General features: G+C 43.0%; 1 protein-coding gene across 3 annotated transcripts in view; it reads right to left on the bottom strand.

The window, feature by feature from the left end:
* Window positions 1-9,971: 9,971 nt before the first annotated feature.
* stxbp1b (syntaxin binding protein 1b) overlaps window positions 9,972-25,728 on the bottom strand; it is a 47,678-nt gene continuing 31,921 nt past the window's right edge. For 2 of the 3 annotated variants that reach the window (XM_026187412.2, XM_080309096.1), the window contains exons 12-20: window positions 24,480-24,545; window positions 23,889-23,969; window positions 17,972-18,110; window positions 17,585-17,694; window positions 14,683-14,784; window positions 14,480-14,565; window positions 14,186-14,340; window positions 13,482-13,605; window positions 9,972-10,623 (exon numbers count right to left, since the gene is read on the bottom strand). In XM_026187412.2, the coding sequence (XP_026043197.1) occupies window positions 13,496-13,605; window positions 14,186-14,340; window positions 14,480-14,565; window positions 14,683-14,784; window positions 17,585-17,694; window positions 17,972-18,110; window positions 23,889-23,969; window positions 24,480-24,545 (849 nt within the window). In that variant the 3' untranslated portion in view covers window positions 9,972-10,623; window positions 13,482-13,495. Of the gene's footprint in view, window positions 10,624-13,211; window positions 13,341-13,481; window positions 13,606-14,185; window positions 14,341-14,479; window positions 14,566-14,682; window positions 14,785-17,584; window positions 17,695-17,971; window positions 18,111-23,888; window positions 23,970-24,479; window positions 24,546-25,728 lie in introns of all 3 variants that reach the window. The other variant, XR_013912624.1, reaches the window with a different exon arrangement.

Here is a 25,728-nt window from a genome sequence, read left to right as displayed (position 1 = left end):
AGGGTGTGGGGGGGCCACAGCCCCGTCCTCCAGGGCATGAAGCAGGTATGGAGGAGATCAAAACTCCAGACATCCAGAGGCCCCCAGAACACAAGAGACCAAGGAAGACCAACAGAGGGGCAGCCGCGCCACTGTCCCAGAAAGAGCTGAGGAGAGTCCCAGATGAGGGCTCACTCAGCAGCCGCGGAGCAGAAGCCAGGGGGGGTTGCAGTGACGCGCCCGTGAGCTCCGCCAGCAGCCAGCTGTGCCAGAGTGACCGAGCCCCAGGCCAAGAGGCCGGGGGCACCCCGCCTCCGAAGTGGCCCGAGCGAGCCCCAGGCTCCAGGCCCCGATAAGCGGCCGCCAAGGAGTGAGCCGGTGTGTACCTGGACGCCCACCCCCGGACACAAAGAACCACCAACGCACCGACACCTGAGGGAGTCCGCCACTGGCAGGGGAAGTGGTGGTAGGAGGAGATAGGCCTCCAAACCTTGGAGGGCCTGAGATGTCCCCAGAGAGGTGGCGTCTGACACCCAACCTGACATATAGACACAAACATCCATTCCCACCCTCATGCTCTCATATGCACTTACTCCACACTCAACCAACGTGGAGACAGACATCGAGAGACACTGTACACATGATCACACTCCCCAAGCGTACTCTACAAACCGGGTCTAGGTACCCTTGCCCCTGGAGGGGGGAACTGCACCCAGACCCAGGTGGTGTTACCCTTTTCCCTGCGGTGGGGGGAGGCAGACCGCCCCGACTCCGCAGCAGCAGGGAGGCCCCACACTCCAGACCGCAGTCGGACGGCCAACTCCTCCTAGCCCCCCCGCTCCAGCAGGTCGCAGAGAACGGGGGTGAGAGAAGACTCCAAACCTCCCTCCACCCGCTCATTGTAGTGTTGATGCATGTGTGTTCTAAGGTGCATTTAAAACCCAGGAGGGCATGGAGCTACCTGCCAGAGAGCAGCAGGTAAGCGCATGGTCCCTCCTGCTAGCCCTCAATGTCTACGTGTATTTAAAATTGAGAGGTGGGCAACGACGCCAGGGGTGGGGTGTACACCCTGATGGTACTTTGGACTCCGTGATTGTGCCCACCCCCAAGATCCTATATGTATGTGTAATGAGAGTGTGAGTAATGTGAATGTCTAAGTTGTGGGATAAAATTGAGGCAGAGGCAGCCAGAAGGGGACAGAGGGGGGGGGATGCCTCCCCTGCACCCTGGTGACATACCCCTACTCCAGTGGTTCTTAACCTTGTTGGAGGTACCGAACCCCACCAGCTTCATATGCGCATTCACTGAACCCCTCTTTAGTGAAAAATAAAATGTGATTTTTTTACTGGTGCACAAAATGAGCCATGCATGTCATGGCGAAGGCCAGAGGCGGAGCCAGACATTTGAAACACCTGGGGCTTAGCCCTAAAGGGTAGTATGCATGTGGGATTTTTTTTTTTTTAGAATAGGTAGAATAGGTAGAAATGACTGAAAGATTAATCGGCTCTGTTTTGAGTTTTGTTCAAAAAAGAATGACTTCATATAGGAAAAAAATATATCACATATACAGGACACCTTAAGCTAGGTTTTTAATTAAGCAGCAAGAAAGAACAAAGTCGGGGCTGTATCAAGACACAGGGACTAAACCCCAATTCAACCAGACCCAGAACTGATCCGGAATTAAAACAGGACTACAACAGTTCAAAATCAGGACTACTTGGGACTTAACCAAGACAGAACCAGAATCAGAACTAGATGATAGCAGCACTAAAAATCATCATAGACCTGCACTACACTTATTTTTTAATTCTACCAAAGTCCAATATTTAGATTGAGAAAAGTTTATATAATTATTTATCCTTGTTGTGCAAACAAGCTGCAGAACTTAATAAATATAGAATTTGAAAAATAGTAAACCTAAAAAGAAACACTAGGTACGAGATACATGAGGACCTGTGATACGGTGATACTTCTGGTAAACAACCATTTGACTAACATGTGAGTCTCACCTGCTCTTGTTTCACCTCTCTCTGTGTGTTCCTCTCTCCTTCTTTGTGCTGACAATCATCAAATATACAGTTGAAACCAGATATTTACACACAAACACTTTTTTAATTGTAACATCAAATTAGACTAAATGTTTATTTTTTTTTAGGTTGATAAATATAAAAACATATTTGTTAACTTTAAGAGTAAAGAGAGAAACTATCTGTATTTCTTAATTGTAAATGGCACCAAATTGTATTCAAACTGAGCCACACTTATGGAGCTCCACAGTTCTCTTCCTGGTGTTTTGTTGACATCTCTTGATGTTCCCATGTCACAGAAACAGGCTCTGTGTTTTGCTTTATATGCATCCACAGCTGTGCCACCAGTTTACTCACATGGACTCTACGAACCAATCAGAAGCTTCTTCAGCTCAGAATGGAATCGTCTGCAGTTTCTTATTAATTTACAATAAACTTAGTGTACATGTACTCCTAAATTTGAAAGTGATAAAAAATAGAAGCTCTGTCTCTCTTTATTCTGACATTTAACTAATTCAAAAGATATTTCAATATTTATTTATTTTATACTGAACAACATACAAAGCATAATATATAAAATAACATCTACCTGAGTTTTTCTTTGAAAGAAGCTCCTTATGTCCATTGTTGTGTTCATCAGTACATAACTGAAACGCTTTGTTTAGCCGTGGAGGGAAACAACTGAAAATATGAAATAAACACATGTAAGCTGAGACTCTCTAAAGAAACAGCTTTGTTGTTGTTCGGCTTTTCATTTCGCCATTTGTTGATTCACTTGAAGAGCGAGTAACGTAATATGGGTCAAGTGATCAGTTTGATATCAATCTTTCGTGATTCACCGTCATATTTACATTATTTGTACAGTATGAATGATTTGCTTTGGTACCTGGTCGAACTTCAGTTCTCCTCTGTCTGCCTGGCTGCGTTTCTCCAACAGCGCACTCGCAGGCAGCAGCTGCCCCGCCCCCCGCTTAGTGTCTGAGCTCGGATCATACCAATATCAGGGGGGATTCACGCACAGTCGTAAATTCCCACAGTGTGCACTATGTGCTTCGAATATTGTGTGCACTTTTTGTTTTATACAGTTGTCAGCCAGGCATCTAACTATGAAAAAATTACACTCCAAAAGACCCCGGGCTTCTGACAAAACAACCCGGGCTTAAGCCCATTAAGCCATACCCCCGCTCCGCCCCTGGCGAAGGCTCTGCCGAACCCCTGAGACCGACTCACCGAACCCCTAGGGTTCGATCGAACCCAGGTTAAGAACCACTGCCCTACTCCAAGGTCCTGCATGTGTGGGTGGTTGTGGTGGAGCGGGAAGAGGGAGGCAGCTGGAGATGGGGAGGGAAGGAAGGGAGGGGCAGCACACTTCAATGCTTAGTGCCTAGTGGGTCTAAGAGCAGCCATCACATCACAATCATCACAACAGCAGACATTTGGGACAATTAGCCAGGAAATGGCCGGAGGACCCACAATAAGATCACTCAAATGTGTGAAAATGTTCACGTGTCTCGCGAGTGAGCCAGGAGCGGCCAATCAGCATGGGTTCTGGTGTGACTGAGAACCAACTGAGTGGATAAATAAGCTTTGGCCCACGTCAATGCCCTCCCCCTCAACTTGCCCACCAGGTAAGATAATTTTGCGTCATTGCTGGGAAATGAGCGTGGAGAAAAAAACAAAAAAGAAAAGCCCATAGCGACTCTGTGGAATTGGATAACTGAGGGGGATCAAGACGGGAGGGACAATGGTGCGGAAGGAATGGCATTAGGGACAGAAACGGGTTGAAGGCTTTGTTATGAAGTGAGAATTTTCTCTCGACCATCGCATCATTAGAAACTGAATAGACTGTTCATGGGCGCCCAGAACAGAATCCTGTTTTGAGATGGCTGCTCGGGCTGGATCTAGATCTGGGTGCATTCATTCAAGTTCGCACTGTCAATGGTAGGCCTGCAAGCCTGTTCTTAAATTCAACAAGACTTTATTACAGAACACAATAAGAGTCACGGGGGATAAGGTTGATGGGATACTCAAGTGTGGAGCTACACACTTAGGTGTGGTGCGTGAGGTTCAAGCGTGGTTTTCTGAAACAGAGGGAGAGGACTGTTAGTGGTGGCACTGGAAATAGGAGACGGAAGAGAGTCTTAATAATCTGATCTGGTACGGCTTAGTGTTGCTTCTGTTTTGAAATCTAGATCCTTGGTCACTGAAGCTGTCCTCCAGAGAAAACTCTTCTGTAACTGACTGTCTATTCAACACAAAGCTGTGTAGACAGATGTTTGAATCAGCAAGTGAGTTCTTTGTTCACTGCAAGTGGTCAGCTGCATCATCTTTAGATGGTACAGACACTAAACCATCATCCACGTATACATGCCTTCCACAAAGTTAACTGTATCAACACCATGCCTCTGTGCTGCTTCTCTGATGGCTCATCGTAGGCTGGAGGCTGCACGGCAGGAGACAGCCAAAAATGCCACTGACGTCACTATCCTTGTGCCAGAAGAAGTGGAGAAAGTTGACAGTGGGACCTGTGCGTGGCAACCATTTGTTTCTTGGTATCTCAGCAGCAAATTCTTCTGTGTTTTGGTGGGAGAAACCAAACAGCTTAATCTGAGTAGACACAAGCTGCTCCTGATTGGTGAATTCAAATTCAGCAGATTCAGACCAATGACTGTATAAAACAGAGGTTCCCAAAGTGTGGGGCCCGCCCGCTAGGGGGCCCGCAGAGCCATTGCAGGGGGGGCGCGGTATGAAAAGAAAAAAAAAGAACGCTTAGACACTGCTGGCATAACGGACATGTTTTTGACGGGGCTCCCACACAAACGCAAAGCAGGAGATGAAGCATCGCTGAATATGTTTCCAAACCAACTTCCTTCCACACCAAAGACTAGAAAATATGGTGAAGCAAATCTTCCCTTTGGCTTCATCTGCACAAGTGCCGAGGTAGGTCTCCCTGCAGGGTTGGTTTTCCCTGTGAGCAGCGCTGGGCTGTTTAACTCACGGACAAACAGGATCCCACATTTGTGATTTTTAGTTCAAACACTTGTTGTAATGTTGTAAAACAAAGGGGGCCTAGCAAAAAAAGTTTGGGGACCACTGGTATAAAAGATAGTCACTGGTTGAGACTGAGTGTGACTTTAGTGTGTTCCTCTGAGTTATTGATTCTGTCCCTAGTTAGCTAACATAAACTAATGTAACTATATTAGCTGCAACCAACCAATCACAGAAGGGCTGACTTTTGGGCCAATGGCACCCTGAAGGGCTGCAAACGCTGACAACAGCCCTTTCGTTCATTTTAATTTGCTGACATTAATAATAATAATAATAACAATTATTATTATTAATGATTATTAATAATAATAATGCATGAACCACAGCACAAACCAAACCACAGGAAACGGTTAAAGAGCAGGTAAACGACAGATTCTACAAAAACATGTCAGCACAAAGCGCAGATCTCCCATTGGCACGTACACGGACATGCTGTCAGATTCAGAAAACCGACATTTCAAAGTTTTGTCACAAGCAGCAACAGAAGACCAAAAGTACACAAAAGCTACAGGAGAAAAATGAAAACAAGATGCAACAATGATGTTTATAAAATAAAATAGAAGCCAGTACTTCATATCATAGGAATGTAAGGATGAAACACAGACACCACACTGTTAAATGTTATGCTACCAATGGTGGATTCAGACAGAGACCAAGATGAAATGTCTAATCGTGGGTTTGAGTCCTTTTTGCCGCCCTCCAATGAGACTGAAGAGATGTTTTAGTGAAAATATCGACTCTGCTGCTCTGGCAGAAAGAAACAATCCAATTTGCTTCTTCTAAACCAGTGGTTCTTAACCTTGTTGGAGGTACCGAACCCCACCAGCTTCATATGCGCATTCACTGAACCCCTCTTTAGTGAAAAATAAAATGTGATTTTTTTACTGGTGCACAAAATGAGCCATGCATGTCATGGCGAAGGCCAGAGGCGGAGCCAGACATTTGAAACACCTGGGGCTTAGCCCTAAAGGGTAGTATGCATGTGGGATTTTTTTTTTTTTAGAATAGGTAGAATAGGTAGAAATGACTGAAAGATTAATCGGCTCTGTTTTGAGTTTTGTTCAAAAAAGAATGACTTCATATAGGAAAAAAATATATCACATATACAGGACACCTTAAGCTAGGTTTTTAATTAAGCAGCAAGAAAGAACAAAGTCGGGGCTGTATCAAGACACAGGGACTAAACCCCAATTCAACCAGACCCAGAACTGATCCGGAATTAAAACAGGACTACAACAGTTCAAAATCAGGACTACTTGGGACTTAACCAAGACAGAACCAGAATCAGAACTAGATGATAGCAGCACTAAAAATCATCATAGACCTGCACTACACTTATTTTTTAATTCTACCAAAGTCCAATATTTAGATTGAGAAAAGTTTATATAATTATTTATCCTTGTTGTGCAAACAAGCTGCAGAACTTAATAAATATAGAATTTGAAAAATAGTAAACCTAAAAAGAAACACTAGGTACGAGATACATGAGGACCTGTGATACGGTGATACTTCTGGTAAAAAACCATTTGACTAACATGTGAGTCTCACCTGCTCTTGTTTCACCTCTCTCTGTGTGTTCCTCTCTCCCTCTTTGTGCTGACAATCATCAAATATACAGTTGAAACCAGATATTTACACACAAACACTTTTTTAATTGTAACATCAAATTAGACTAAATGTTTATTTTTTTTTAGGTTGATAAATATAAAAACATATTTGTTAACTTTAAGAGTAAAGAGAGAAACTGTCTGTATTTCTTAATTGTAAATGGCACCAAATTGTATTCAAACTGAGCCACACTTATGGAGCTCCACAGTTCTCTTCCTGGTGTTTTGTTGACATCTCTTGATGTTCCCATGTCACAGAAACAGGCTCTGTGTTTTGCTTTATATGCATCCACAGCTGTGCCACCAGTTTACTCACGTGGACTCTACGAACCAATCAGAAGCTTCTTCAGCTCAGGATGGAATCGTCTGCAGTTTTCTTATTAATTAACAATAAACTTAGTGTACATGTACTCCTAAATTTGAAAGTGATAAAAAATAGAAGCTCTGTCTCTCTTTATTCTGACATTTAACTAATTCAAAAGATATTTCAATATTTATTTATTTTATACTGAACAACATACAAAGCATAATATATAAAATAACATCTACCTGAGTTTTTCTTTGAAAGAAGCTCCTTATGTCCATTGTTGTGTTCATCAGTACATAACTGAAACGCTTTGTTTAGCCGTGGAGGGAAACAACTGAAAATATGAAATAAACACATGTAAGCTGAGACTCTCTAAAGAAACAGCTTTGTTGTTGTTCGGCTTTTCATTTCGCCATTTGTTGATTCACTTGAAGAGCGAGTAACGTAATATTGGTCAAGTGATCAGTTTGATATCAATCTTTCGTGATTCACCGTCATATTTACATTATTTGTACAGTACGAATGATTTGCTTTGGTACCTGGTCGAACTTCAGTTCTCCTCTGTCTGCCTGGCTGCGTTTCTCCAACAGCGCACTCGCAGGCAGCAGCTGCCCCGCCCCCCGCTTAGTGTCTGAGCTCGGATCATACCAATATCAGGGGGGATTCACGCACAGTCGTAAATTCCCACAGTGTGCACTATGTGCTTCGAATATTGTGTGCACTTTTTGTTTTATACAGTTGTCAGCCAGGCATCTAACTATGAAAAAATTACACTCCAAAAGACCCCGGGCTTCTGACAAAACAACCCGGGCTTAAGCCCATTAAGCCATACCCCCGCTCCGCCCCTGGCGAAGGCTCTGCCGAACCCCTGAGACCGACTCACCGAACCCCTAGGGTTCGATCGAACCCAGGTTAAGAACCGCTGTTCTAAACAGCTGGAAGCCTGTGCAGTTTACCACTGGCCAAAACACACTGGATGAAAAGAGCCTGATTACCCAGTGGGGTTTTAAATCAAGACTTTTCTGTATTTGTAGCTGTTGTGTGAAAGACACACATTTTCTATTCTTTGCACAGTTTGTGGCTGAAATACACTTGGCAACTTCAAGCATGACTGTTCGTTTAAAGAAACCAAAGCCCAGGAAAAACCTGACGCATGTTAAACATGAGGCTGAGAAACTGGTATGAAGTCAAGATGCAGTGAGATCATGCAGCCATGATCAGCTGGTTGTCAACTCCCATGTTTGTTTGCACATTTCCAGCTGCTGAAATGCTGAAAACAGAAGCATCTAAGATGCTGAGCAAAGTCCTGAGACAGGCACAGGAAGCGGACATATCAACCCCCACAGTGCTGTAAACTGCTGAACTGCAGCATTTAACATTCTCTTCTCAAGCTGCCTGGAAGCTTCAAAGCTCCCATTCAGGGACTTGGCAATGAGCGAGAAGTCAGATCAGAACTTCTAAGTGCTGAAATAATCGTCACTGATAAAGTGTCCATGGTGTCAACACACCTCTTCGCCTTTGTAGATGCAAAACTCAAACAGTGCAAAGGGACTGACCTTCAGTTCTTAACGATTGACTGTCTCTTTATTTTGCTGATTGCTTCTTGCCATAATATGAGTTGTTAAATACGCTGTCAGCTGTGCACCAACATGACAGTTTTTTCTTTGCTATATAATTCCACATATCTTCAGTGTGTATATACAAACTAGAAAGTGGTAAAAATAAAGAAAAAGCACTGAAGCACCTCAGGCGTGTCCACACTTTGTCTGGTAGTGTAAATAATATCATGTTTCTGTGTGGAAATAAAAAAATAAGGAATAAATAAGAGTTTGCTATTGCAAAAAATAAATATTTTCAAGGTAGATTTTCAAATATTAGTATCAAAGTGTCACATTGCCAAAGCATTTGGTCCTTATGGTCAACACCAAACTTGAAGACCATAATGTATGTGACAGGTTCAGTCCTTCTTCACACCTCTCGATTTGTCAAGTGACCAACATTTGCATGTATTCTGCTATGTAACAGAATAACTACAGTGCTTAACATATTTATTAGACCACCTCTTATAAAAACAAGGAAAAACAAGCATTTGAGGACTCAACAAAAAACAATGTTTCATACAATTTATATCAGAAATTAACAGTTTAGCAGCATTTGGTATTTTGATGAAAAAACTATAATGTGCTTTACTATTGTTTTCTGAATTTTACAAAAGTACAATATAACAATCATAATTTCATTATCACATTAGAATTGTCTGTGCACTTTGCTGGATCAACCATTACAGAAGCTTAAAACTTTGGTGATTACCAGTACTGTGGCAGCTGTGGCATACACCTCACACTGGGTGGGGGTCTAATAAATGTATTAAGCACTGTGTATTTACACTACTGTGCAAAACTTTTATGCATGTGTGAAAAATTACTGTGAACAGAGAATGCTTTCAAAATAAAATTGTTGATCATTTATTTTCATCCATCAACAAAATGAACAAACAGAAATCTAAATCATATCAACATGTGGTGTGACCACCCTTTGTCTTCTTCTAGGTGCACGTGCACAGTTTTTGAAGGAGCTCGGCTGGTTGTTCCAAACATCTCGGAGAACTAAGCACAGATCTTCCTCACATCCTTCTGGGTCTTCATGTAATCCCAGACACACTCCATGATGTTGAGATCAGGGCTCTGTGGGGGCCGGACCATCACTTCCAGTACTTCTTATTCTTATTTTCACTGAAGAGAGTTCTTAATGATTTTTGCTGTGTGTTTGGGGTCGTTGTCCTGCTGCACAATACATTTAGGACCAATAAACAATCATTTATATTTCTGAAAGCGTTCTTTGTTTACAGGATGTTTCACAACTGCCTAAAACGTTTGCACAGTACTGTATATGTACATATATGAACAGTATATGTTCATATATGTACATATACATATACATATATGAACATATACTGTTCATGTTCTGTCTTTTAACCTCTGAAACTCACAGAGAGAGGAGAGATTAATGGAAGTCGCTTTATTAGTTGAACACACCACCTGTAGCAAGTACTGTTTATTGATGAGGACAAAAAAGTACAAATGTGTGATAACACTGCGATCTCTTTTCAAACAACAGCTGATAACTAGTCATACAGAACCACTATAAAATAAAAACCAAGCATTATGGTCAAATAAAAGGAAAAATGATACTCAGTGTACAACAAACAATCACTATCACATCTACTTATCTAGTAAATGATGGAGCTACAGCTACATTTATGTTGGCGGCTTCCAGGTCAGACGTTATTATAAAGCTAATGATTTTTACAGTATGCCATGGCAACCACTACATGAAAAGCACTACTTTAGATGAGAAGTGCCAGATTTTGCTCCAATAATGCCGAATCTCATAGAGCTGTTATTGTTTAGATGAATAAATATAATCCCACAATACAGAGTTAACAACAACAAAGACTCCAGCGTGATTAGCAGTTTCCATGTTTGGAGTTTTAACAACTGATTTGTACACAACACAAAGTTTGGCTCTGACATGTGAGTGGGTGGGGAATCTAGAGTAAGAGTTTATGGAGTACTACAGGCAGTGCTCTGTTCTTCTTTCTCCAAGTCTTTGAGGGTTTTTACAAGGTGAGAAGGGGTAAAGGTTTCAGTTGACCCTGAAAGACACAAGATGCTGTATGACCAGTCTGTTTGCTCAAGTCTTCAATGAAAAGAAAGAACTTTTTCTTTTTCTTCAGTGGCTCATTGTTAAATTCAGAATTTCATCTAAAATCTCCTCACAAACATGAAATTTCCCACTCGTGGGACTAATAAAGGTATCTTATCTTATCAAACAAAACTCTGATTGATCTATCAACCTCTAAAGCAGAGACATCCTCTCTGCTTTTAATGGTTAAAGGATGTCTTCTGGGTAGGCCAAGGCTAAAATATGATGAATTGGAAATATTGATTTAGCATATCCGCCTGTTCAAAAGTAATAGCTGTGAATATAAATATGTTACAGAGCACATAAAATAAAAGTTATTTTTGAAATTCTGCAGTTTGTAAAGTGTTCTTGTAAACCTGCTGCACTTCACCATGGCAACAAGTGTGTGAATTACTTTGTCAGTTTTTGCTTCAGCTGCTTTTTTGTTTCAGGTTATTACATGTTGCAGGATAAATGGTGACACCAAGCTGATTAAATATTTAAACACTGATTGCACTGATTGCATTTGTTCTGTTAACCACCAGACGTCATCTCCCACCACCTCACGTCATCATCTTCTCATTAGAGTTGTTGTCTATGTAATTACTTCCTCAGAGGACGTTAACTTCCTGTTTTGTTTTGTATAGGTGGTGCAGTGTGCAGACAATTCTACGTGATGGCTTTTTATTTTCATATTTACAAGAGTCTAACATTAAAGGTTTTTTATCTAACAAAGCATCTAACTGACAAGGTGCACCTAATAACATGTCCAGTGAGTGTAACTACTTACACAGCCTGCTATGATTGAGGTACTTTTTGTACTTTTAGACTTTGTTATGTGGCTGCTGTAGCTTTCATAGGACTACCGAGCTGATATAATCCTGTATAATGGTGGATTCAGAGAACACGTGATACACAGTATAATCACCTGCCTTGGAAGGATATGCAGTGTGTATTTATATAAATTTAAAAGTGTAAAATGTGTAGTGATAAAAGTACTCATGGGGGAAATGTAAATGTATTAACTTCATTTCTCACCTTAAAATAATGCCTCACCCCATATTAACAAAGTAAAAGAGGTTTGCTTGAAACAATTACAACCTAAAGTCTATGAGCTTGATGCTACAAACTTTTTTGCAGAACCTTTTCACTTTCATCGGATTGGAGGAGGATCGTCAGATTCAAGTTTGTGCTCTGGGACACTGAAGACCATTCAAACACAAATGTTATTTGTCACTTCACCCCAATCTCTGCAGAAGGCTACCATCAGAATGTCTCTGTACATTCCTGCATTCATCTCTCCCTTGACCACGACCAGTCTCCCAGTTCCTGCTGGCAAAAAGATCTCCACAGCATAATGTGGGCCCCACCATGCTGCACTATAGTAATGGTATTAGCATTCAGGCCAGAGAGTTCAATCTTTGTTTCATCAGATCAGATAATTTTGTTTCCTGTGGTCTTAGTCTTTGGTTGCCTTTTTGCGAGCTCTAGGAGCGCTGTCGGGCCATTTTCCTGAAGAGTGGCTTCCAACTGGACACTATCATAAAAGCCTGATTAATGGAGTGCTGCAGAAATGGTTGTCCTTCTAAAAGGTTCTCCTCTCTCCACAGGGCAATGCTGGAGCTCAGGCTGGGAGGTGACTGAGAACTGATGATCACTCTGACAAAGGCCCTTCTACACCGACTGGCTGGGTGTCCAGCTCTACGAAGAGTCCAGGTGTTTCAAACTTCTTCTATTTATGGATTATTGAGGCTGCTGTGCTCACTGGGATCTCCAAAGCTGCAGAAACGTTTCCGTACGCTTCCCCAGATCTGCGCCTCGATACAATCCAGTCTTGGAGGTCTACATGAACTCCTTGAACTTCATGGTGTGGTTTGTGCTCTGCACTCTCAACTGTGGGATCTTATACAGACCAGTGTTGGTGGTGTCCAGTCAACTGAGTTTACCACAGGTAGACTCCAAACAAGCTGTAGAAACATCTGACAGGAGTCTGGAGGAAACCAGATGCACCTGAGCCCAGTTCTGTGTGTCATGATAAAGGCTGTAAATACTTAATTAGATGTTATATTTTTGTTTATTTTTTAATACATTTGCAAACATTTCAAGCAAACCACTGTCCTTCGTCGTTATAGGATTGTGTGTAAAATTTTGAGGTGAAAATGAATTGAATCCATTTTAGAATAAGGTCATAACATTACGAAATGTGGAACAAGTGAAGGACTCTGAATAGTTTCTGGATGCACCGTAAAGTTTTCATTACTCGATCAAGAACGAAAGGATAATTCAGCATCATGTAATACTGTAATCTATGGTTTTTATAGAGGTGAGGATGCAAAATGATCAGAATAAAATAAAAAGAAGTCAAATGAAGAGAGCAGCCCTACATATTTGTCTAATATGCACACTACAGGATTCCTCACAGTGTTACTGGAGGTGTTGGGTCCTTGTATGTGTTATCTAGAAGATCACTTTGTTGTAACTGACAGGTGCTATGAATTTAAAATGTTTTTCAACAATGTTACGTTATCGCTAGAACAAAATGCAGGTTTCAAAGATTACATGGTATGTTGCAGGTAACCCGTGCCATTTTACAACCAGAACACAGTCCTGCCTCAGACAGCTGTCAAACACAAGGGATGGTAGAAATCCAGCAGGAACAGGGAGGATCTCTGTGACAGTCGAGTTCACCTGCAGGACGATTTATTAAAACACTGACAAACACAGATTCTGACTGTTTGTGAAAACCACGGGCATCAAATGATGTGGGGGACAGGGCTACAGCAGCAAACACAGAGGTACACAAAGAACAAAATGACATTCAGTATTTACTTCCAGATGTTCTTTTATTGTACAGGAGGCTCCTCGGCGCCCTCTGGTGAGGCATTGGGGTCCAAGAAGTCTGGGTGCTGTAGTTCCTTTAAATATTTTGGCGGGGTGAGGATGTGGGTGGCGCCTACAGGAAACAAAATTCTCAAAGCTCAGCAAGTGCTGGATGAAAGCTTGTTAATAACGTGAGACACAAACAAATACTCTGCAAAGGTTTTACTGAAAAGTCACAAATGCTCGAGTGTCCACAGAGGTCAGTGTTTCTACACCAAACAACCAGGTGATGTTCAGATTCAGAGGACACAGCAGAGCCTGGATCGGATCAGAGCGCTTTTGATAAAAATGAGTCGCAAGAGTTTTAAAAATACTTTAAAGTGTATTTTGTCCAGTGCTAGCTGTCAGCCTCATAGTATGGTACGGATTTCAAAATCCTAAATTACTTCTTAACATTCACAAGATTCTGAGAAAACTTGACCTCTGACCTTGAGGTGGAGATTAGTGCGATTCAAACTAATCTAAGATTTCTAGAAGATGCAGCTGTGGCATGAATTTCAAAATCACCTCGTTCTAAGTTCAGTTATAGGGATGCTAAAGATGAGTAGTACTCTCTGTGTTGAGCAAACCAATTCGCCTGTATAAAACATGTGCATTGCCCCTTAACAGATGACCCAATTCTCCTATAAGTATTCTCAGTCAAATCAACTCACCAATCAAAGCCTCCCACTTGCCATTGGCCTGGGTGACCTCATACACGCAGCGCATCTCACTGTATGTCATGCCTCCAATGATGAAGACGATTATCCGGGGCCCTGTCTTCACCTCTGTGGGGCCCCTGTTCTTGTGCCAGTTACCATAGCGAGCACTGTATGATGAGTAACAGACAAACATTTATGCCAAAGTCCTGAGAGTTTTACACATGTATACGTAGACCCTTTGAAACAACGATAGTGGCAATCAGCTTCTTATTTTGTATCACCTGAAATGTGTATTTAGCTACACACCTTGATGGAGCACTGGCTTTGGCAGATGCTTGTCGCTGGGAAATATACGGGTATTGCTTGGGATCAAGTTTGTCTTCAATTGCATCCTGTGGGAAGACATGCAAGTAGCAACAATTTGTAACTGTACCAATTGTAACCCAAAATACTGTTTAACACATTTGTTTCCTAAATACTGACACAAAGCAACAGCAGATGGAAAGTACCTCCATGAGATCCTTGACAAAAGGGGTCCACCTGGAGAGCTGGTAGGTTTGCTCACTGATCCGTTCCTTGCGATCAGGCTTCTTGGTTTTCTTGGTGGTGCCCTGTGAACAAATGCTCTTTTCAACTAAAGTGTTTTTACTGTTGACACATGAGCACCAAAAAATGACTTTTGTTCAGCCCAAAAACATTACTATTCTTTAAAATGTTCATACTTTTTAAGGTACTCTTAATAAACGGCTATCATAGTTGACCTATTTCTCCTTAATTTAAAAAAAGTCATTCTGCAGACCGTCCTGTAGGCCCACCACCTGCAGGAGGTGTCATAGGGGTCGGGTGCAATGTGCGCCCCGGTGATCCAAACCTCAGCTACCTGAGTCGGCTATCGGGACATGGACCGCCACGCCTCTGGTGGGGAAGGAACCTGAGTGACTTTGTACAATAAATGTGGCCACAGACCTGATGTGATATGATTACACTCAGATAACGAGAGCAGCTGAGGTGTCAATTGACCAGATGAATCTGGTGGCGGGGAAGGATGCTGAACAGACCCGACACACCCAAACATGATCTCTGGAACATCTGACCCTGTTCCAGAGATCTTCAACTTCCACCTCCAGCAGAACTTTGGCAGCTTTCCAAGGGAGGCTGGGAACCATGTTCTCCATCTTCATTGCCAAGGCAGCTGCAAGGAGCTTCATGCTTGTCCCCGAACCACATGGTGGATACTGGAGGTGAAGGAAGCATCAAGCTGAAGATCATAAGCTGATTGCGTCGCTCAGTGCACTAGGCCAGATGAGGAAAAATCTGTTTCTAACTCCAGCTTGTTGCTGCGGTGAATCACCTGTAAACTGAGTCAAACAGGCTCTCGTCCACACCGTCCTCATTCATAAAGTCCTTTACAAAACCGAACATTAGAGCAAACAGCTGGATTTTCCCATTTGAGTGCAGCCGAACAAACAATGAAGGGCCAAAAAAGTGGACAGCATATCCTTGGTTTTAACATAAAGCTCATTGTTGCAGCCAGGGGCAGCACAAAAGTGATCCTTTTAAACAGATTTTCAGTCCCCTTGATTTCCACTGAGTTATCAGTTCTGTCACTAGTTAGCCAACATAAACTAATGCAAATCCAATCCGGTGACGTAACGTTATGTACTGACATCATTCTGATGTAAATAAACCTTTATATGTGTTTCATGTCCTCTTTAAACATCTCCTTGGTAGCCAGGCCTAAGGGGTGGACGAGGTTTCCTAGAAAGCTCTGGATGTTGTAGGGCATTGTTGGCTCCCACACCTCTGACATGTCATGTGGAGATCTGAAGCAGTGCCACTGGATTGGCAGACTGAGATGGTGGTTTTCATTTTTAACAAGGGGGGACCAGTCGGTGAGCTTCAACTACCAGAGGATCACGATACTCAGACACTATGCCAGGGTGCCGGAGAGTTCATCCTGCGGGGGATGGTTGGGAATGTAGGGTGTCTGGCTCATTGCTATGGGCCATTCGGTCCCTGCATAACCATTCCTGGAGCTCGGTCCACATTGCCAGCAGTAAGTTGGACTCATTCCTGGTGCGTGTTGGACTTTGCCAGCAGTTTTATTCATACTTTTTATGGATCGAATTACTTTGCCAGGTGGTGGACGGTTGCACTTTGGTGGCCTCAGAAGCTCATCTCTGTTTTTTGCAGATGATGTGGCTTTGTTGACTTCACTGGATAGTTCGCAGTCGAGTGTGAAGTGGTGGGAAGGAGAATCAGCACCTCCAAGTCTGAGGCCATGGTCCTTAGCTGCAAAACGTGGAGTGCCTTTTGCAAGTCGGGGTCCAAATGGGAACACAGCTGCAGTGATCTGGGCACCGCATTGGTCCATCGTGGTAAAGAGAGAGCTGAGCACAAAAGCAAAGCTCTTGATTTACCAGTCGAGTTACGTCCCTACCATCATGAGTTCTGGGTAGTGACCAAAAGCATGAGACTGTAGTTACAAATGTCAGAAACTGTTGGCCTCTTTGTTAGCGATAGGGTGAGGAATTCAGCCATCCGAGATTGGCAGTCAAAGTAGTTCAGGGATCTGGCAAGGATGCCTCCTTGGAGAGGTGTTTTAGGTATGTCCCACCAGAAGGGGGAAAGAGCAGACCCAGGCCAGCTCTGTTCTAGGATGCCCTCTGGACCCAGTGGAGGTGGTGAGTGACAGGAGAACGGCGGCTAAGCTGTCATCCCTGATGGACAACATCTCCCACCCCATGCAGCAGACTGTGACAGCACTGAGCAGCTCCTTCAGTGGGAGACTGCGGCACCCACGGTGTGGGACGGAGAGATTTCGCAGGTCTTTCCTCCCCACTGCTGTCAGACTCCATAATAAAGACTTTTACTGATCAAGCACACACATCCATACATATGCAATAATACTAAGTGCAATAATCCTTTCTGTCATCGTTGTATTTTTACTCAGTTGTATATAGTATTTGTATTTGTATTCTATTTTTATCTTATTGTATATTTATTTTATTTTATTCTACTGTATATAGTATTTTATTTTATTCTATTCTGTACAGTTGTGTACTGTATTTATTCTTATTGTATTCTAATTTTTGCCTCATAACTTTTGCACTGTCCACTTCCTGCTGTGACAAAACAAATTTCCCACGTGTGGGACTAATAAAGGTTATCTTATCTTATCTCTGTGTTCCACTGGATAGGCTGGATGAATTGGAGATTCAGATTCTTTTGACTAAATAAATTAATATTCAGTGGTCTTATCTTTGCAGCATTGAGACATTTTGATGCAGGAAGCTGCAGTAGTAACATTTCCAAATGCTTTTATCTTTTATTTGTTTGTTATTTATTTTTTGGGGGGGGGGGGGGGGTCATGTTAAATGAGCTGATGAGGTTGTTGGCAGATTTGCTCACCTCAGAGATAATGGGAACACCCATGTGGGCCATGTTGGAAATGATGTCACTGTCCTCCGGTGGGATGTTAGCATGCTGCAGGAGCTTACACAGGTTCTCCTCAGTCACACCTGACACACACAGTGAGACACACAAATGCATGCAGTACAAATACCCGGTCCAAACATGCAATTCACACGCATGGGAACATGCATGTTTAGAAAAAAAGAATGAATTGACAAAAGAAAATAAATCAAAACCTGAGAATACACGTATGAAAAATTAAACTGTAGCAATAGGACACTGTCTAAGGATAAAACTGAAAGACTGGTAGTGGGCTGCCCGTCTTTCATTTGCAGGTGATCCGATAGATAAAAACTAAAAACAGGATGACGGTGGATATCTGACCATTCTTAAGGAAGATGTAGAGCAGGATGATGCGGATCTTGTCGGACACATTGACATTGGCATCCAGCAGAATGGGGACAATGAGCCTCATGGGATCCTTGATCTTCTCACCTTCTGCATCTGTTCCCATCGCGAGATCCTTCAAAATAATGGAGAACATTATTAGAGTGGTTTCTTGCTGCAATTAATGCCAGTCACTGGTTAACACAGTAACAGGAGACTAAGGTCACAATTCTAAGCTGTATTTCATTTGTAGTCTACTAAAAGTGATGTCACAGGAAATGTTAGAGAATTAAAATTTTTAAAAGTGATTCAATGATAAACAGGAGAGGAGTCTAATGAGTTTAAACGGGCCTTATCTTTAATTACGCTAACATACCTGAAAATACAGTGTTAAAAAAGTTACACTGAGTGGACAGGGCAGAAATGAATGAATAAATGGATGCAGCATAAACTAAGAACAATAATACTATGGGAAAAAAAATGTCACTATACAGGGTAGAAGAGACAGATAGACCCAGCATCTAGTAGCCATCCAGTGCAGACATCCAAAAAAGAATCTCAAGCATAAAGAGTCGAACACCACCGGGCCCTGACATGATTCATGTCTGGCTAAAGAAGCTAACTGCACTGCATAAGCATCTGGTAGCACATCTGGCTTACCAAGGAGCTACAGTGCAGAAGCCACAGGGATCCTCGGTAACAAGGCAGCAGACTGTACTGGCAGCTGGCTGCGCCAGAGCAGACTGAGCCCCGGGCCCAGAGACCCGAGATCCAAGGGGCCTCCACACCCTGGAAGGGGTCTGACTGAGCCAAGGTCCCGCCAAGCAGCCGCCAAGAGTGAACCAGTACACACCCGAGCACCCAGCCTCGGACACCAAGAACCACCAACGCACCAGTGGGTGGGGGCATCAGACACTGGCAGGGAGTGTGGTGGGGGAAAATAGGCCCCCCACCTGTCGGGGCCTGAGATGTTCTCAGAGGTGGAGTCTAACCCTTGACCTGACACATAAACTTAGACAAACAGACACACACAGACACAAACATGCACACATATAGGAATACTCAGCACTCAGCCAACATGGAGACACAGACATGAACACTGTACACACACTCACACTCCTCCAAACATACTCTGTACTCCCAGATCCAGGCACCATCTCCCCCAGAGGGGCGATCTGTGCCAGACCCAGGAGATGCTTCCCTGTCCTCTGGGGTGGAGATGAGCAGACCGCCCCCGGTACTGCAGCAGCAGGGAAGCCCAACAGCCCAGACCCCGACCAGGATATCTTAATAGATTATTTATCAGAGTTAGTCTCAGAGAATAACAAAATAGCAACCAGGTTTTTTTAGTCTGGCGGCCCAACAGAAGTGTGTAACATCCGGTGTCTTCTGGAAAACATATAAGTCTTTTATACTCTGACAACATAGTTAGTAATTTGTAAATACCTAAAAAAATGTGTTGATGGATCAGAAAACACAACACAAAGCCAGAGTGTTAATGAAACTGGACCAGCTGCTGCAGAGGCCACACCTATGGTTCTGCTTCTGCATCCCTGATTAATGAACTCACCTCATCAAAGAGACAAGACAGAAAGAAACTACACTGAAGCAAGTCCAGGAGCATTTAGCAGTTAAACAGAGAGAAACTGACCAACTGGAACAACAGTTGGAAGACGAGGCGATCCAAAGAGTGAAAATGTGTCAAAGACTGGATCAGTATTGCAAGAAAAGGAATAATTGACATAAGAAATGCTGGAACATCAGATAGCAGAGAAGAACAGAGAAACCACCAAGACCAAGGTGAGGTCTGGACAAATATTGGTAAGATCTATGGATCTGGAGGCTGAGATACAGCAATCAGTAGCAGAAGCAACAGCAGCCAAACCCACCTGCTCCAGCAACGTGGGGGAACGCCTCCAAACCAGCGCAATGTGCATCGACGCCAAATATCATGGCGAGATATAGATTAGATTAGATTAGATTAGATAGAACTTTATTAATCCCTCGGGTGGGTTCCTCTGGGAAATTCGATTTCCAAAAAAGCACAGCAACGACAGAAGTTACAGAGTTACAGAATATTATATATATATATATATATATATATATATATATATATATACACACACACACACACACACACACACACATATATATAAATACAGAGACAATATAAATAAAATATACGAAGGGGATAAATAGAATAAATAGGAATAAAAATAAAAATACAAGTGAATTGCACATTTCAAGTATTGAGTCTATTGCACCGTTGACTATTTACAAAAGTATTGCACAAGGTATTGCACAGTGAGGTGAAGAGGCACTACAGCTTAGTTGTTCCCCCCTCCTTTGTCCTCCTGTCTCCCCTCCCTCTCCCCTCCAGAGAGGAGTTAAACAGTCTGATGGCGTGTGGGACAAAGGAGTTTTTAAGTCTGTTAGTTCTTGTCTTGGGGAGAAGCAACCTGTCACTGAACAGACTCTTCTGATTGTTTATGGCCGTGTGCAGAGGATGCCTGGCATTGTTCATAATGTCCATCAGTTTCTTTAGTGTCCTTTTCTCTGCCACTGTCACCAGAGTGTCCAGCTTCATGCCGACCACAGAGCTAGCCCTCCTGATCAGTTTCTCCAGCCTGCATGAGTCCTTCTTTGCTGTGCTGCTCCCCCAGCACACCACAGCATAGAAAAGTACTCCAGCAACCACCGACTGGTAAAACATCCTCAGGAGCTTCCTGCAGATGTTAAAAGACCTCAGCCTCCTGAGGAAGTACAGTCGGCTTTGGGCTTTTTTATACAGGTGCTCTGTGTTGCATGACCAGTCCAGTTTATTGTCCACCCACAGCCCGAGGTACTTGTACTTGTTGACCACCTCCACCTCCTCCCCCTCTATCTGAACCGGCAGTGGACCTGCTCTAGACCTCCCGAAGTCCACAACCAGTTCCTTAGTCTTTGAGGTGTTGAGTTGCAGGTGGTTTGTGTGACTCCATGCGACAAAGTTCCTCACCAGACTTCTGTACTCCTCTTCCTGATCATCCCAGATACACCCCATGATGGCCGTGTCGTCTGCAAACTTCTGAATATGGCATAATTCAGAGTTGTAGCAGAAGTCAGAGGTGTACAGGGTGAAGAGAAGAGGGGACAGCACAGTTCCCTGTGGTGCTCCTGTGCTGCTGACCACAGTGTCAGACGTGATGTCCTTCAGCCTGACGTACTGTGGCCTGTCGGTGAGGTAGTCGGAGATCCAGGCCACCAGGCAGGGGTCCACCTCCATCCTGTTCAGTTTTTCCTGAAGCATACAGGGCCGGATGGTATTAAAGGCACTGGAAAAGTCCAGAAACAGTATCCTGACCGTGCCTTTTCCCCCATCCAGGTGTGAGTGGGCTCTGTGTAGGAGGTACAGGATGGCATCCTCCACTCCGACACCCGCCTTGTAGGCAAACTGTAGTGGGTCCTGGGCATGTTGTACCTGTGGTCGGAGGAGGTTGAGGAAGAGCCGCTCTAGAGTCTTCATAAGATGTGACGTCAGTGCCACCGGTCGGAAGTCATTCAGCTCATTGGGCCGGTTCTTTTTGGGGACCGGGACGATGCAGGATGTCTTCCATAGGGCGGGCACTCTCCCCAGTCGCAGACTGAGGTTGAAGACTCGTTGTAGCGGCTCCCCAAGTTCAGCAGCACACGCCTTTAGCATCCTAGGACACACCTTGTCTGGGCCTGCTGCCTTTCTGGGGCGAAGCTTCCTCAGTTGCCTCCTGACCTGATCCACTGTGACACTGGGAGATGTTTGGGAGGAGGGGAGGGGGGGAGATGTCTTGCTGCTGAGAGAGGGATTGGAGGAGGGGGGTGTCATGGTGTCAGGAAGGGGGGGAAGCGAGGGAGGTAGGAGAGTGGGGATTGGACTCTGTAGTGAGGGTGAGGGTGGGGGGGTTGTGGGCTGGTCAAACCTGTTGAAGAAGTTGTTGAGTTCGTTTGTCTTCTCCACAGTCCCCCCCACTGTGCTTTTCTTGGTGTTGTGGCCTGTGATGGTTTTCACACCATTCCAGACCTCCCTCATATTGTTCCTCTCCAACTTCTGCTCCACCTTCCTCCTGTAGGTGTCCTTTGCTTCCCTCAGGCAGCGTTTCACCTCCCGCTGTGCTGCCTTCATCTCCTCCTTCACTTTGCTCCTGAAAGCCTTCTTCTTCATGTTGAGGACAGCTTTGACTTCCTGTGTTACCCACGGTTTGTTATTTGTTATATACGGACCCAAAAGAGATCAAGGGGCACACCTGTTCTACAGAGCATGTATACGAACAGTAATACATGCGGAGAAAGAGGACATTAGCAGAGAGAGTGTCCAACAACATGACGAGGTGCCCAGTACTAGTGATGGTAAATTCGATTCTTTTTACTGAATCGAGTTTGAATGAGTCACTCACCAAAGTGAATCGGGTTTTTTGAGTCACTGAGTCAGTTGACCAGAGAGTGCAACAAATGTACATTTTCACTCAAACTTAATTTGTTTCTCTTTTCATGTAAATCCTACAGCTAAGATGAGTGATTGAAGAAGAAAAACAACTATTTTTATAGAGCAAAAAAGAGCAAATAAAATTAAGATTTCTAAAGAGAACATTTATTTTATTTTATTATTTAAGTATTTTCCTTTTTTCTCATCTAAATGTCCACTGAGCTGTGTGCCAGGGGGCGGTAATGCTCCTTAACATTGGTTGCCAACCAAGAAGAAGAAGAAGCTGTGAGCCAGGAGGGAGGGGGTGAGTAGCTCAAATGTGCTGCTAGCATGTTAGCAGAGCGATGCTACTGTGAACTGAGGAGCAATTGTCTTGATGTGAGCTTCTGCTCAGGGTTTTTTCTTCCAGTTCAGAGCAGAAATGTTTCTGTTAAGAAACTGGCTGTTTTTTCCCCCCCACAATTTTAATTATAAGCTAGATATATTTGTACTAATGGAATTAGTTTGCTAACAGCCACAGGGATGAGTCAGTGAGTCAGTTGGGTTTGTGAATCGTGATTCACGAGTCAGTAAAGTGATTCTCGAGCATTGAACGATTCGTTCATGATTCGCACATCACTACCCAGTGCTGGATGGGACAACGTACAACATGGCAGCTGGAACAACCTTCAGAGAACATGTTTGTGCTGTTTTGTTGTATTTGCATTGAACAGCATGCAAATGTTGGAGAGTGACAGTGATGACCTTCACACTGAACATTAATTCTGCTTAACATTGTGCAGCTTTAGGAAATGCAGAAATCCTCTTTTTTAATTTGTTCCATTTCATTTGTTTTTCTCTTTTCCTCTTTTAAACTAAGTGATTGTGATTTTGTGTAAAAAGAAGTGGATTTCAATTCGTGGAGAATAAATGAACGAGAGTCATTTGTGTTAAATATCAGCCTATTTATTAGTTCTGATCTTGTCATAATGTTTTTACCTCAATCATTCAACTGATACTGATTTCCCAGGATTAATGAAGATGCGTTGCATACTTCTCCCATATTACTCCAGCCTTGCTGTTCTGTTCTCATGTTGTTCCCCTGCCACCTTGGATGGTTAAGTGGAGAATATCTGGTTTAAACTCCTGGCTTACTTGGCAATGCCCAGAGAGACGATGGGCGAAAGATCGCCTCAAAGTTTCAGAAGAAAGAATACTCGAGTGTCACAGAGCTGTTAAAGCTGAAAACCCTTTTTTTCAACCCTCATGTCCAATAATAGCGACAAACCACACTTTCTTTTTAGCTAACATTTTGGCTAACATTAGAATTTGTTTGATGATGTCATACATTTAAGTGTGAGAAATATGCAAAGAAATGAGGAAGGGGACAAATATTTTGTCACGGCACTCTAAATGCTCCCAGCGGTCACACTGAAACAAGACCCTGAGGCCTGTTCCCTCAGTGTTGACAGATCCAACAGAGTTTTGATGATTTACCTGTTCCACACGGCAAAGTTTGTCCACGGTGCCCTGGTAGCGGTTCATACAGTCCTCAGCCAGGTGGAGGTGGGTTGAATACTGAGCAGGAGAGAGAGAGAGAGAGACGCTGCCAGTCAGGCTGACAAAGTGACCACCATCAGATCTAAACTTTATTAAATTTTAATAATAATCTTAATATTTTCTACATAACGCTTCTAAATGAGCTTGTTTCCTCGTGCTGTTTGTCATGAAGTGTCAGAACCAAATGTGTTGTGGATTATCCACACATCTCTACATCAATATAGTTCACAGCTATAAACAAATTCAACACATTAAACAAAATATTCTCATATGGACTGAGAATAAAAAGACAAAAACTTTATAATAATTTATGCTTATGCTGAGGGGAAAGCAGCACGTTGTATGTATGTATGTACTTCATAGCAGAAGAAGCTGCTGCTAATGTTTTCTTTTGGTTTCTGTCATGTCTGCAGTATAATTCTACAACATCATGATTAAATGTGACCACAATTTTGAATAATGAGGTAAACATATACGCAGATTCAGTATTCCATGAACGCTGTTGTCTGTTGTGACTTTAGCTCCTACCTTGCTGAGCTCTTTCTGATACTGAGGCATCTTCTTCAGCATCTGCGAGAGTTCCTTCATGGTGGTCTGAAAGACAATGAGACACCTGCAGTGAATAAAATGTCTTCATTCATTGGCTCACTGGGTATGAAAGATTCTTTCAACAACAACATCAGCTACAAATGATGCTACACAACTAAAACAATAAACCAAATGCTTTTACTGTTTTATTCTCCACTGACTGAACAATGTTTTGAATACATTTATCTGCTTTTTACCCTCATAAGGACCAGGATCATGTTTTTATTCACTTATATGACTTATTATCTGCACCTTCATTTAAATGTCTTCCATAAAGGAGTACAAAGCCTTTCATATCCCAAATATCAATATTTAATTGATTGTAATATTAATATATAATTTTATCATATTTACTGTAATGTTATATTAATAGAATAATTTTGAAGAACTTCAGTTTGATGAGTTTTTGAGGTTTTGTTTGTCCTGTAGGCTGAGCAGATGTTTAAAGGAGTCGTCGGTAGAATTCTGTATATTTAAAAAGAGAAAAAACATTTTTTTAAGGCAGCCAGTGATTGAAACACCAAAGATTTGTACAGTAGTATCAGCCAAAACAGGCAATATCCCACTACAGGCAAGACAGGCTATTCAATTGTATTTTTATAGGACCAAATCAAGCACCTCAAGGTGATTTATACTGTAAGATAAAGAGCCCACAACAATGCAAAGCAAACAGAGAAAACCGCAACAATCACATGACCCCCTCTGAGCAAGCATTTGGGCAACAGTGAGGAAAAACCTCCACCAGAACCAGGCCACGGGAGGGGAGGCCACCAGTGCATCACGTGAAGGTGACGCAGTGCTATAAGGTCACCAAGATAAGGTGGGGCGTGGTAGCTTTCATGTGATGAGAAGGATCTGAAGTTTGATTCTGGATTTGACAGGGAGCCGATGAAGAGGAGCTAATATGGGAGAAACATACAGTCTCTTTCTAGTCCCTGCCATTATTCTTACTGGAATCAATGCAGACACTGGAAATCCCTCAGTCCTTGCTACATAAGCACAACTGAGAGTGAACGATCATCTTGGCTGTTGGTAACAACAGGGCTGGACTGGTAATCTGGAGCTTGTGGGTCAATATCATTTTTGTTTTCTTTTTTGATAAAGCCTACATGCCGGCTGGAAGAGCGCACTGGCACCATGGGTGCATGAAGCAAGAACGTACTGAGGAAGACTAGTTTTGCGTCATTTA

This window comes from Astatotilapia calliptera, chromosome 12 (assembly GCF_964374335.1).
Source record: "Astatotilapia calliptera chromosome 12, fAstCal68.1, whole genome shotgun sequence".
Lineage (NCBI taxonomy): Eukaryota > Metazoa > Chordata > Actinopteri > Cichliformes > Cichlidae > Astatotilapia > Astatotilapia calliptera.
Note: the sequence above shows the minus strand (reverse complement) of the source record. Positions and strands in the feature narration are given on the sequence as shown.